Source organism: Poeciliopsis prolifica, unplaced genomic scaffold, assembly GCF_027474105.1.
Source record: "Poeciliopsis prolifica strain line A6 unplaced genomic scaffold, Auburn_PproV2 SCAFFOLD001, whole genome shotgun sequence".
Taxonomy (NCBI): Eukaryota; Metazoa; Chordata; class Actinopteri; order Cyprinodontiformes; family Poeciliidae; genus Poeciliopsis; species Poeciliopsis prolifica.
Window position 1 is genome coordinate 7,817,594 of NW_026562376.1, and position 11,758 is coordinate 7,829,351.

General features: G+C 42.4%; 1 protein-coding gene across 2 annotated transcripts; it reads left to right on the forward strand.

The window, feature by feature from the left end:
- Nucleotides 1-525: 525 nt before the first annotated feature.
- On the forward strand, nucleotides 526-11,168 carry LOC129365345 (circadian-associated transcriptional repressor). Of its 2 annotated transcripts, none has more exons than XM_055038512.1 (6): nucleotides 526-695; nucleotides 3,049-3,454; nucleotides 3,775-3,850; nucleotides 4,919-4,997; nucleotides 7,479-7,605; nucleotides 9,498-11,168. In XM_055038512.1, exons 2-6 carry the CDS (start codon nucleotides 3,089-3,091, stop codon nucleotides 9,888-9,890), a joined length of 1,041 nt encoding a protein of 346 aa, XP_054894487.1. In that variant the 5' UTR covers nucleotides 526-695; nucleotides 3,049-3,088; the 3' UTR covers nucleotides 9,891-11,168. The 2 variants fall into 2 exon arrangements, with proteins under 2 accessions (XP_054894487.1, XP_054894493.1); XM_055038518.1 differs by having other exon boundaries at nucleotides 3,054-3,454.
- Nucleotides 11,169-11,758: the final 590 nt, after the last annotated feature.

Below are 11,758 nucleotides of genomic sequence, written 5' to 3' on the forward strand. Positions count from 1 at the left end.
ACTTTGTGCTGCCCTTACAGAGAGTAATGGATTGGCACATGTCGAGTTGAGTTTAAAAAGCTACTCAAATTAGTTTATTTATTTATTTTCACACCATGAGAACAAATTTTGAAGATGTGGGGAAAAGATTTGCTCAGTCCAGCTGCTTCCTGAAACCGCGGGCTTTTCATAGCCATGTCCCCTCAACTTACCGACATGCTTCGAGCCATGCATCATCATCATCATCATCATCCTCATCATCATCATCATCATCCAGACGATCATGACGCCGAATGCCTGTGAAGCGTGTAGTGACCAGAGCCCAGCCCCGGCTTGACTTTTCGCACAGCTGCTGAAATGGAAACCGATCCGCGTGTCCACGTGTTTGTGTCATTTCCATGCAATTTGCATATGTAAACTGGCCTCGCCTATTGCTCCGCGGCTGCACCGAATGGACGAGGCGATTCGTCGGCAGGGGCCAGGCGCAGCAGCGAATGGGAGAGCCGCGGCGCGCCGGTCCCGCCCTCTCAGACACGTTGCTTCGGCAGAAGCAACACGGGGTTGATCACTGGCTGTGGCTGCTGCCTCACCGCTCACACGCCGCACACGTCCCTCACATCAGCTGCTCCTCTCCGCCCGACGCTCCTGCCGACGGGATTCACAGCTGAACAAAGGAGGAGAGGACACGACCGGCCGCCGCATCCCGGGAAAGGAAGGTAGGGAGACCAACACATCTCACGCCTCAGCGGTCAGACTATCTCCATGTGAGCCGGCGGATCGCTCCTGTTTCCTATTTTAAAACGACCGTCTGGAGGAATTTAACTGATATAATCACAAGAAAAAAAAAAGAGATCCACTTATTCGAGCTGAAAGTGGATTTTTGTTAATAGGTTTCTAATGTTCTTTTCTGATTATGCCTTTATGTAATTTAACTGGGAGCTGCCAAATTTACTATGATCGATGAGGAAGTCTATTGTGTCTCCTGCTCTGACAGGCGGACAGCCCTGATCATTCACTTTATCTGATTTTTCTCCCCTTATGGTCAATGATTACAATGTTTTATCTCCTCTCGGGTGATATTCTTACATAATGCGACTGTAACTGATGAGCACTGTCTGCACATGTAGGGGCCCCTACCTGCCCAGGTGTGCACCTAAATGGCCGTCTGCATCTTTGACAAATTACCGTACACATTATATCGTTTCTTAATCAAAATAAAGGAATTACAGGCCTGGGTTGTGTTGAAGTGTTTTCAAAGGCCCTGGGTTAATCGATCTTCGTTAAAAGCCCTGCATGTTGTTTCATTACATAAGTAAATCAAGTAAATCAAGGTTAAGCAAGTCCAGCTTGATGCTAGGTTTTTTTTTCTTTTTTTTTTTTAGGTGTATCAAATGCTCAAGTCATTTGTTTTATGAAAGTAAAGTGTAATTGCCTGATGAGACTTCATATCACAGGGAGTATGGGATCTCTTAGTCATCCCATGTTATAAAACAGAGGATTTTTATAACGGACTGTAAAAAGATTAGATAAAAGATGCATACTAATCTGTTTGAACTGCCTTATGGGTTACTATATGTCAATTGCTTGCTATTATAATTTTATAAATAGTCTGGTTCCTGTGATCTTTGATGCTCCTATTTCAATCCGTAAAACAGATGCATGCAGCATTTCTTCTTGGCCTGTTTCGGGTTGTGTGAATGGGTGAACCCCCTCTGCTCCACCCTCGCTCTATGACTATCAGACCAGAATCCTAAAACAAAGAACGAGTGAGCCTTTGCTCCTTCTAACCCTCAAATTTCACAGGAAACCCGAGACATGCCAGGCGTTAACAATCCAACCACTAAAGATAACCCTGCGCTGTTCTCACTTCCTTTTATCGCCAAGGAAAGGCACTGAAGCCCCTGCGAGCAATTAGGCGTTTTGAGTTTTTTTGTCCACGACACATTTTTCAATAGCGAACCAGCATAGAGCTGATGTTTCACTACGTCTTTTATTGCTTCTTCAAGACGTCAACCCTCCAGTCCCGGCCCTGGTCCCACTTTTTGAAGGAAGCTAACAATGTCCATGGATGAATGTAGCAACGGTTGGGGGCCATAATCAGATTTTACACAATATCATAAAATTATGAGGATAATTAAACAAAAAGTGATGATGTTATATAATCAATCTTATTTAAAGGAAATTTAAAGCCAGCAGTATATTTTTAATTTTAGGATAGCAGAAATGAGTATGTTTATTGCTCTGAATGTTTTGCCTTTATACTGCTTGCCTCTGTCTAGAGACACACGGATGTGACATGCTAATGTTAGCAGGTCATTAGTTGGGCTGTCTGTCTTGTGACCAGTAGGCAGTCTGCTGCTTTACAGACTGCCAACTTTTTAAAACAGTTTTATCTCTATAAGAGAGATTGAGGGATGCTTCTTCGTTTTTAACACAATGACCTTATGCGTTTTTGAGACCTGAAGTATTACCAAACAGAGAGGGAAAAGTGTTAGCCCTTAAGCCTTTTCTCAGCTAACTGGTGGGAAATGTGGGTAAATAGCTTGATCATCTATGCAACAGATCAGTCTCGCTTTCTCAGGGAGTACATAAAAATAAGATTTTCAGCCGTAGGAACAATTTGACAAAACTGGTACCTGGCCCATGACTAATCTGTGCACAGCCTGGCATGTGTGAAAACTTACTTCTGTCAGGGTTTACAGTGACAAGAGTTTGGACACGTGTAGATCTGAGGCCTGGAGGGGTGTTTTCGTGTTTGATGGTGCTTGGTCTGTGTTTACCAGCTCAGGTGTTGCATCTGCAAAACAAACAGGTCATTGTGGTCTCACTGCCACCGTCTGCTCTGGCGCCGCTTTGTCCTTACTCATGTCTACTTACTTGGAGATGCTGTGTTTTTAGAAGACCGTTTATTACTGTTATTATTCCACCAAATCCTCGGTTCTCAGACAAGGACGCCTCAGTAGTTATTTAGACTCCAGCCTTGATTTGTTGATATTTTGGTCATGTGTTTCATCTCCACCCATGGCTGTCCTTAATGCGTTTGTTTCATAAATCTCTGTCTCACTCGAGGTCAGTGATGGTCAGTGCTGGTTAGAGCCTGCAGTTGAGGATGTCTGCTACAGATTCGGACAACTCCATCGACTGGCTGGCCAGCGACACAGAAGAAACTGAGAGCGAGCAAGAGCCGGACTGCACCGCCAAGCGCAGCCAGAGAGAGCCTCCTCCGTCTGAGAGCAGCAGCGAGCCGAGCGAGGACAACTGGTGCGGGGTCTCTGGTAGCAGGGAATCTCCCGGCGGCACTGCGAGATCGGACAGAGAATCCGGGAATGGACTGTGTAAATCACAGCGCGGAGAAAAGGCGAACGGCAAGAACACTCAACCGGTGAAAAGACCTCATTGTTCCACAGGAGAGCAGTGCAAGGAACGGCAGCTAATATCCAACGCATTGGAGAAAGATCAAGTTTTTATCAACAAGGTGAGTACCTCTGCAACTGTTGTGATTTGTTTCTCACTGGAGGTGGTTGACAGCGTCAACAAAACGAGGACATGCTCTATCACCCAGATCCATCCCCACACAAACACCCCCCTCACCCCCCACTGCTGCTTTTGCTGATGTTTCCAGTAAGGGTGTCCCTCCTCTGTAACTGCATAAATAGAGTTTGTCATTTTGGTCTCAGAGAACTGTGTCATTTGATAAGAAAGCAAACACTGTGAGTGAGTTATTTGACTTGTATTTCAGAGGTTTTAGCTCATGTTTAATCACCTGACTGTAAATCAATCTGTTATCATTTCCAGTGCATGGAGCTACAATGCTACATCCATCCGCTGTCGTCAATCTTGAATGGCCTTCGTTCAGGGAGATACAAAGAAAGTAAGTCAGCCTGCGCATTTGTCCTCAACATGTTTGTGTAATTAACTTGAATAAGACGACCTCTGATGTTGCAACTGGAGATGCACCAGTCAGGCTTTTCCTGGTTTAAGCTGACTATGACAGGTCCTGTTATTTTTATTGTTTTATTCTGAGAACAGTGACAAATGAATACAGTACAATGAGGCAATTATCAATGACTTGAAAGTGTCACCAAGGGGATGCATCAGTGAGGATGAAAACTTATTGATGCATTAATAAGTTTGACTTTTAATGACTTTTATAATTAATACAAGTGGTTTTTCAGTGTTTTTTCAGTATAGACCTACCAATCACCAATCAGTGCTGATAAAGGAAAAAAGCTGCCATGTGGTTGGTACATCTATAATCTCAAAACTCTGCGTTTTCTATGGTCTCAGCAGAAAATTGAAGCAGGGTTTGTTTTTGTGGAAACTAACTGACTGCTGGTGAAAAGGAGCATTTGGGTCTGTCAACATTTCTCCCAGAAAAACAATGGAGGGAACAGACAACACGCAGACCTTTGTGGAAAAAACGTGTCCCTGAGATCTGAGAGTGTGATGCCTGAAACATGTATTGTTATTGGACTATCCAATAACCACAAATATTCATGAACCCATCTCCGTGTGTTATGTAACGCAGACCATTTCGGGTGAAGGCTCGCTTTGGGACTATGCTATTTCAACAGATAAAGAAAGCACTCAGTGATATTATTTAGCCTACCAACAGTAAGAAACTTTCTACACTTCTTTGCAAACTTGGCAGAAGTGAGTGGGAACATATTGTACCATAGCTTTACCAGAGAAGCAGCTGCTGTTTGTGTTTGGTCCTAGCAGCATTACATGTGCTTTACTGCAGATAATGGCCGTGTCCAGACAAGCTTAGATTTTGGGATCTTGGTCAGACCCGAACCTTATGTGACCCAGTGCCTGCTGCTCACAGAAGCAGGGGAGACTGTTCCCTTGTCCAAACATTTCACTGAGCCCATCTGCTGGACAGACTTGGGGCCTTCTGTTGACGTGCTTCACGCTGCAGCTTTTCGTTCTTTTCCAGGGCTCAGCAGTTTCCAGGAGAGTGTGGCTATGGACAGGATTCAAAGGATCATGGGTGTTCTGCAGAACCCCTTCATGGGGTGAGTTTGACCTACATACCTCTATATTTGTTTTCCTCTAAATGTTGTTTAAAGTGCCTTGAAAAGTATGGAAACCTCTTGACTGCTTCAGATTTTGTCACATTACTTTGTGTTTTGATTTTGTGTTCTGCGTCGACACAACAGAACACTTAGTTGTGAAGTAGAAGAGAAATGGTCATTTTCAGGGATTGTAAAAGCAACCCCTGAAACTAACCGGTGGTATTCAACCTCCCTTACTCTGATACCAATCATTACAAACAATAAATCTTTAGCTTAAAATAACCCACCCCCACGCCCACAGAGATCTACATCTTAGTCGGCATGTGGTGTTGGATGATATTATCCAACACCCATCAAATCTGGCTTTGATGGGAGAGTGGGAAGGTTAGATATTTTTAAAAGAAATGCTAGCCGTTCTTTTAAAAATGTCTAAAAGAATGGCTTGTTTAAACTTTGTCACTAGCCTCTGCTCAGATGAGATCAAAGACAGAGTCTAGTGTTAAACTTGCGCCGCATAACACCCTGAACACACCATCCCTACATTAAAACATGCTGTGGAGATGGCTATCATCAGCTGGGGGCTGAAAAGCTGGTCAGAGATGATGGGAAGATGGATGGAGCTAAAAATAATGACAATCTGGATGAGAACCTTTTAGAAACTCTCAAAAACTTAAGACTTGGGCAGAGATTCCTCTTACAGCAGGGCAGCAACCCTGAACATACAGCCAGAGCTACAATGGATTGTTTTCAAATTGCCCAGTCAAAAGTCCAGACCTAAATCCAAATTCAAATTCTAAATTCAAAGTTGCTTTGTACAGACGCTAACCAACCAAACCATCTGAAACTGAGCTGCAGTATTTTGTGAAACAGAAACTTGTCAACTTTTCTCTTTCTAGATGTTCAGAGCGGTTAGAGACGTAGACCAAATTATTTGCAACTGTGATAACTGTAGAAATACTCTTTAAAAGATTTACAAATAAATGAATAAACCCATAAGTCTTGCACCACTTTACAACAAATCAAATAAAACCCCAATGTAACACAATGGACTTTGTTGCTTTCAGCATGTTGTAATTTTAAATGCTCTTGGCTGTATGAATACTTTTACAGAGCACTGTATGTACCCTCCTGCATTTTATCTTTTTTTTTTTTTACACACTGCAGCCTGGAAATCTGCACTGCCTAAATGTGTTTTTTCGCTGTAGCTTAAATCTGTTGGAGGATCTGAAGTGAAGCACATCCGGCTGCATGGAAATACTGTTTGCTTTCTAAGTGGTCTCCATTATGTCTGTGACACATGGCTCACAGCAGGTCGCTGCTACCCCCACACGCATTCAGGATAAATTTACTGCAGAGACGGCTGAGTCGCTCTTTAGCCGGCCATCTCGTTAAAAATGTATCATGCTCCTCGGTGGGAGAGGGACGCTTGTGTCTGCTTGATTAGCTCTCCATCGACCATACAGTGTAATGGAGTATGATATTACCCCCATCTCCTCTGTAGAAAAGAGAAAGTCTGAGTCCTTGTAATATGATCATCTTTCATCTAATGAAACTGAAGCTTTGTTGTTGATAAAAATAAAAATATAATTTTTTTTTTGCGCTCTCAGTTTTAAAAGCGACCTATTTTTTTCTGGCTGTTCACTGAAAACAAAAGTGGATTAATAATAAATGCACCCGTGATATTTAAGCACAGTTTCTATTGGGTGTATCAAGGTATGCTGCTGAGTCTGGCACAGACTAATTGAAGAGACCTCCCAGCAGCTGCTGCCTTCATATTTGAGACAAAGAGTGGGTGTGGCCGCCTCCCTCAGACAGCCAGGGCTCAGCCTAGAAGGTGGGCTTAGCCCCTCCCACTTTCCTTCAGTTTGTCCACCCCTGCTTTCTGCTCTGTGCTACCAGCTGGTGGCCCCTCCAGCTCCACAAAAGCAGATAGGATCAAAGTGACTTTTTTTTTTCAAGTTTTTTTTTTGTTTCGCTAGCGGATAATCTTCCACATGAATTTTACATGTTTCGAGAATGAATATAACAAGAAGGTTCTGATCGTGTGACGGCGGTTAATCCCCTGCCTACCATTTGTTTTTGTCAGGACTCTTCTGAGCGCGCTGCCCTCCTTCCTCCTCCCACGACATCATCTAGTTTATTTCCACAATGACGCTGTTGGACACCGTTGTGGCTTTGGTGTTTATATTTAGACACAAGCAGAGCTATTACACGTCAAGCCACGTGTGAGCTCCAAACATGTGAGAAATGTACTCAAGACTATTCCCCGCACAAGCACACACTCACACACACGTGCACGCTAACTCTTCAAGGCTGCATATTTCCTAGGTACGTCTGATTGGGAGATAACAGTTCACCGAAGAAGTTGGCAAGATTGTTTGTAGATCAAGATTCATGCACGCTAGCAAAAGTAAACACTGTGTTTCTTTCTCTGTTTTCTCTCCTTCACTTCTGCTTCCGTTCTCTTCCTTTTTTCCCCAGAGAGAAATATGTTGATATCATTCTGAAAATGGAGGCGATGCTAAAGAGTTGGTTCCCTCATGTGAAACTCCAAGAACAACTCGCCACCACACAGACAGAGGGACTTGTGCCCAGTAAAAGACTTAAGGTAAAGGTTAAAAAAAAAAAACAAGCAACCTTGTTGTGTAAGAGCTCCTCAAGACAACATGAGCCGCTGCCAAAAGTGACAGCGTTGCGATGGGGGAGACAAAAATACCCATTGTTATTTAATCACAGCTCTGTGACAAGAAAAGAAGGATTTAAAGCTATTTTTTTTTTGTACTGAGTTTCAGGTTCACTTAGAACAATGACACAAGAACAAAGATAAAACCGGAGGAGTTGCCCTCTCGGGCTTAGAAAGGTCTGAATGTACCTGGAAGATTCCTTTGCATTTAAGTGTTTGTAAAAGCCATTGACGTTAATCTAATCCTCCCCCCCAAAATAAGGAGGTATTATGTTGAAGGGTTTCTTTTTTTGTCATTGTAAAGATGACATGTTATTATAAGTTCTCTTCACAAGCTGTCAGCGTTGTTGTTTCAGTTACTACTGAAACAACATTGAAAAAAGAAGAAGAGAATCTTCTAACTGGAACAGAGATTCACCTTCCAGCATATAGATAGTACAGTCACAGTACGGTCACAATAATGCAGTACTGATCTGGTACATGTGGATCCTGCACACTTCTGGTTTGAACCTTAAAGCGTGTGGCCGAGCCTGTCCTTTAATTTGTTTTTCTTTTTCATCAGGCAATAAAGTGCTAATCCTACCTTCAAAAGTAAAACCATGAAGCATGTAATTATGGAAAGTTGAGTGACTCATTTGTAAATGGATGATTTTTTTTTTAATTTACATAATTATAGGTAATGACCTGTTTACAAGGTCAAAGTAGCACAAGCCACAGAGGTTTATATGTATTTTGCAAAATGTCCTGCATTAATTTAAATCTACTGTCATTTATCACCACAGGCTGGCCGAGATAGTGTTATTACCAAAATGCCCCAGTGATAAATGTGTTCGCCCCTTTCCCGATCATTCCTTCCCTAAAGGTGTTGCTATTAATATCAAACCGTCCCACAAATGATAAGACTGAACTAGACTGTAATCATCTGATCATCTTTTATCTTCTAATTGTCCATAATTTACATGTTTCCAACAGGAGACCAATTAGAGTTATTTTCTTTGATCTCAGATTGTATTGTGTCCTGTTTCATAAGAGCTAACTGGCCTAAACAGGATTCAAAACCCACAGTCAGAGGAAATGTTGTACAATAGAAAACCTTCTGAAAGTAACAAAACGGTTAAACTAGATTACACATGAGATTTGAGAACATTATTCCTTGAAATACTTGCCTAGTTAGAAAAATAACTCATATGTTGTTTTTTGGTACACAGATACAAAATAATATATTTTGCTGCCTTAACATTCAAATGTCAGGAAAGAAACATTCCCTGTCATATTTCTCTTTCATTTTTAAAGATGCGATCTGAAAACCAATTCTAATTTTTCCCATGTTTGGGCAAAGCTCTCTTTTACAGCATCGTATAATTACCGACCGCTGCATCTCACATGCAGTTTCTGAGTGTCATCCGCAGAAACAGAAGAAACCTTCCCTATGTTACCTGTTTGCAAAAAAAAGCTTAAATCTCATTCTCGGCAACTGATGCCAGCTAACTTGTATCAAACAAGTTTCTTCAGAAGTTGTGTCAGGTGATTTGTATTTCCAGTTAGACTACCTGCCGGATTTATTGGCACAGCTGTTAAAGCCATGCAATAATTATAGTTTATTTTAAAAAATTATTTTTATTGGAGTTTTTACACATCTTACTTTTAGAGGAATAAAGTAACAATTTGTAGAACAACTTTACTTAAAATGTTAATCTCCCTTTTTTTAAAATACAGCAAACAAACGATAATATAAACTATTAAAAGACATTTGTATTAATTTGAATGGTCTTTGATTATGTAGTTGAAGAACTGAAGGTCTCCATGTTCCCTTACAGTTATCTCCAATGACAACGTCTGCAGCCGGGAGCTCCGTCTTTCGCGGCGACCCTCCAACCAGCACCAAAGCTCTGAGGGTCACAGACCTGACTCCGCCCGAAGCCTACTCCGCCAACAACCTGAAGTGGCTCCACACGTCGCCTATCTGCTCCCCCACAGCCGAGGAGGCCCAGGCTGGTCCCAGGCACCCGCTGTTGCCCAGAGACAAAGACCTTACGCAAGACAGTGCTGTTTCCTCCAGCACAGACGGCCACGCTAAGACAGACTTTGTGCCCCAAGGTCCACCGCCAGGCAAAATCAACGCGCCCTGCCTGGAGCGGCTCCTTAAATCCACAGACAGCATCATCACACGCAAGGAGACTGGGGGTTTGATGGGCAGCAGCTGGTCCTAGTCCAAACATAAGGGGGGCTGGGGTGTTCGACCCAGCCTCGCCTTGCCCCATCCTGCTCAGAGCCAGTCAGCCAGCTTCGCTCATTCCAGCCTTCAGGATCGCGTTCAAAAAACAAAAGATGGACGTCGCGGATTCCTCTTCAGCACGGAGGGGATGTCGACGAACACGCTGCTGTCTCTGACATGACGAGCGTCCGCCTTCATTTCCCGTTTTCTGTTGACTTATCCTCGTTTCTCTAGCTTGCATTCTCGAGTTGCGTGTGTGTGTGAGCGTCCAAAGGCTACTTGACAAGTGCGCTGATAACCGAAGCAAGTATTGTCAGCACTGGAGTCTTCCTGTTGGCTCCCAGGTTCACTGATACAGGTTTACACCAATCTGCTGTTTTGCTTGGAAGGGAAGATATGTTTTAGCTGGTAGGAAGGATTTTCAGATATTCATACATGGTCTACATATTGTTGTGCTGAAAATGTGGCTGAAATGTGATGGTAGAGACCCCTCTTAGCCCCCCGCCTCCCTTCCCAGTGACTCCACTCTTAGGTTTATTGATGTGACTGTTACTCATTTCTACTCTTCATCGATAAATCCTTTTTGGTACAACTGTTCTACCTCATCGAGCACCACGTCACGGTTAGTGAGTTGGGATGTGACCACTTTGCTCAGAGTCTGGACCCCCGATCAGATCTGCGGTGAGCCAAACGGCCTCCGATGGCGAGGCTGTGCAGTACAAACAGAGGATGCTCTCTCTCGCTCTTTCTCTCCCTGTTGCCTGACTGGTGCCATTGTAAAGAATGTCAACTGAAGAGTTGTTTTTTATGAGTCTCCCAGAAGAAGGCAGACAGTGCCTGCAAAGTCAAGCTGTGCCTGTGGGCTGGTTTGACTAAAAAAGAAAAAGAAAAAAAAAAGAGAAGCGTTTATATTACCTGCACCTCTGTGGGATGTATGGAATCAGGAATTGTCACTCTCCTGCCATTTTCCTGTACGAGTAAATTATTGCCAACTACTAGCTGTGGTGGAGTAGAACAACTATCATTTTGTTTTGCCACAGAACTAGATGGTGTGTTAGATCACCTAAGAGGGACAAGGGATGTGTCTGTGTAAATCTTACTGCGAAGGTTGTCGATTTACCCTGAAAAGTGGCCTTTATAGTGTGAAATTTTATACTTTCTAAATAAATGTGGTTATATTTGTTTGATGCAAACTGTTTGAGATTAATTTCCCCTGTGAATACATTGTTGGATTTTTACTGTTTGATTTAATTGAAGAAGCTTTACAATTTTTCACTTTTTTCGTTTTGTTCAGTTGTCCTTAAATACTTGTCTCAGATTTTAAAACAAAGCCTCCTGCTTTGGCCTAAATTACCTTAAATCCACTTACTCAGTTCCAGAGTTATGGATGGACCCAGTGGGCTGGTTTGACACAACAGGGTTGAGTTGTGGGTTTCATCCACCTGAAACTGGTTCAATATGAATAATCTCTTAATAGGGAAGATACCAAAGAGGGGATGGGAAAACATAACTCACATTATGGATTACTAAACAACTAATTTTAAAATTAAAAAATATGTATAGTTTCACTGAAATTCTGCAATGAAAGATGGACAACATAATGTCTGACGATAACACTTTTACTGAGAAAGAAAGAAAGTCAGATATCAAAATCCAATGCTGCGTGTTTAACATCATATGGAATATTACTCATCTTGATTTTACAAAAAATTGGTTGCTCAAAGTGAGAAAGTTTAATTTAGCTAGTAGCACATTACTTATTGGGTAAACGACTTGTTTACATTTGAGTTGACGGGAACGACATGATACCTAAGGTTCGAGCATCCTAACTGCAATTCGAGTTGTTGGATTACTAAACAATTA

Excerpts from the sequence above, each read along its gene's own strand:
- LOC129365345 (XM_055038512.1), top strand. The coding sequence starts at position 3,089 with ATGTCTGCTACAGATTCGGACAACTCCATCGACTGGCTGGCCAGCGAC. Across the intron at positions 3,455-3,774 it reads ATCAAGTTTTTATCAACAAG|TGCATGGAGCTACAATGCTA; the intron begins GTGAGTACCTCT and ends TATCATTTCCAG. Across the intron at positions 4,998-7,478 it reads CTGCAGAACCCCTTCATGGG|AGAGAAATATGTTGATATCA; the intron begins GTGAGTTTGACC and ends TTTTTTCCCCAG.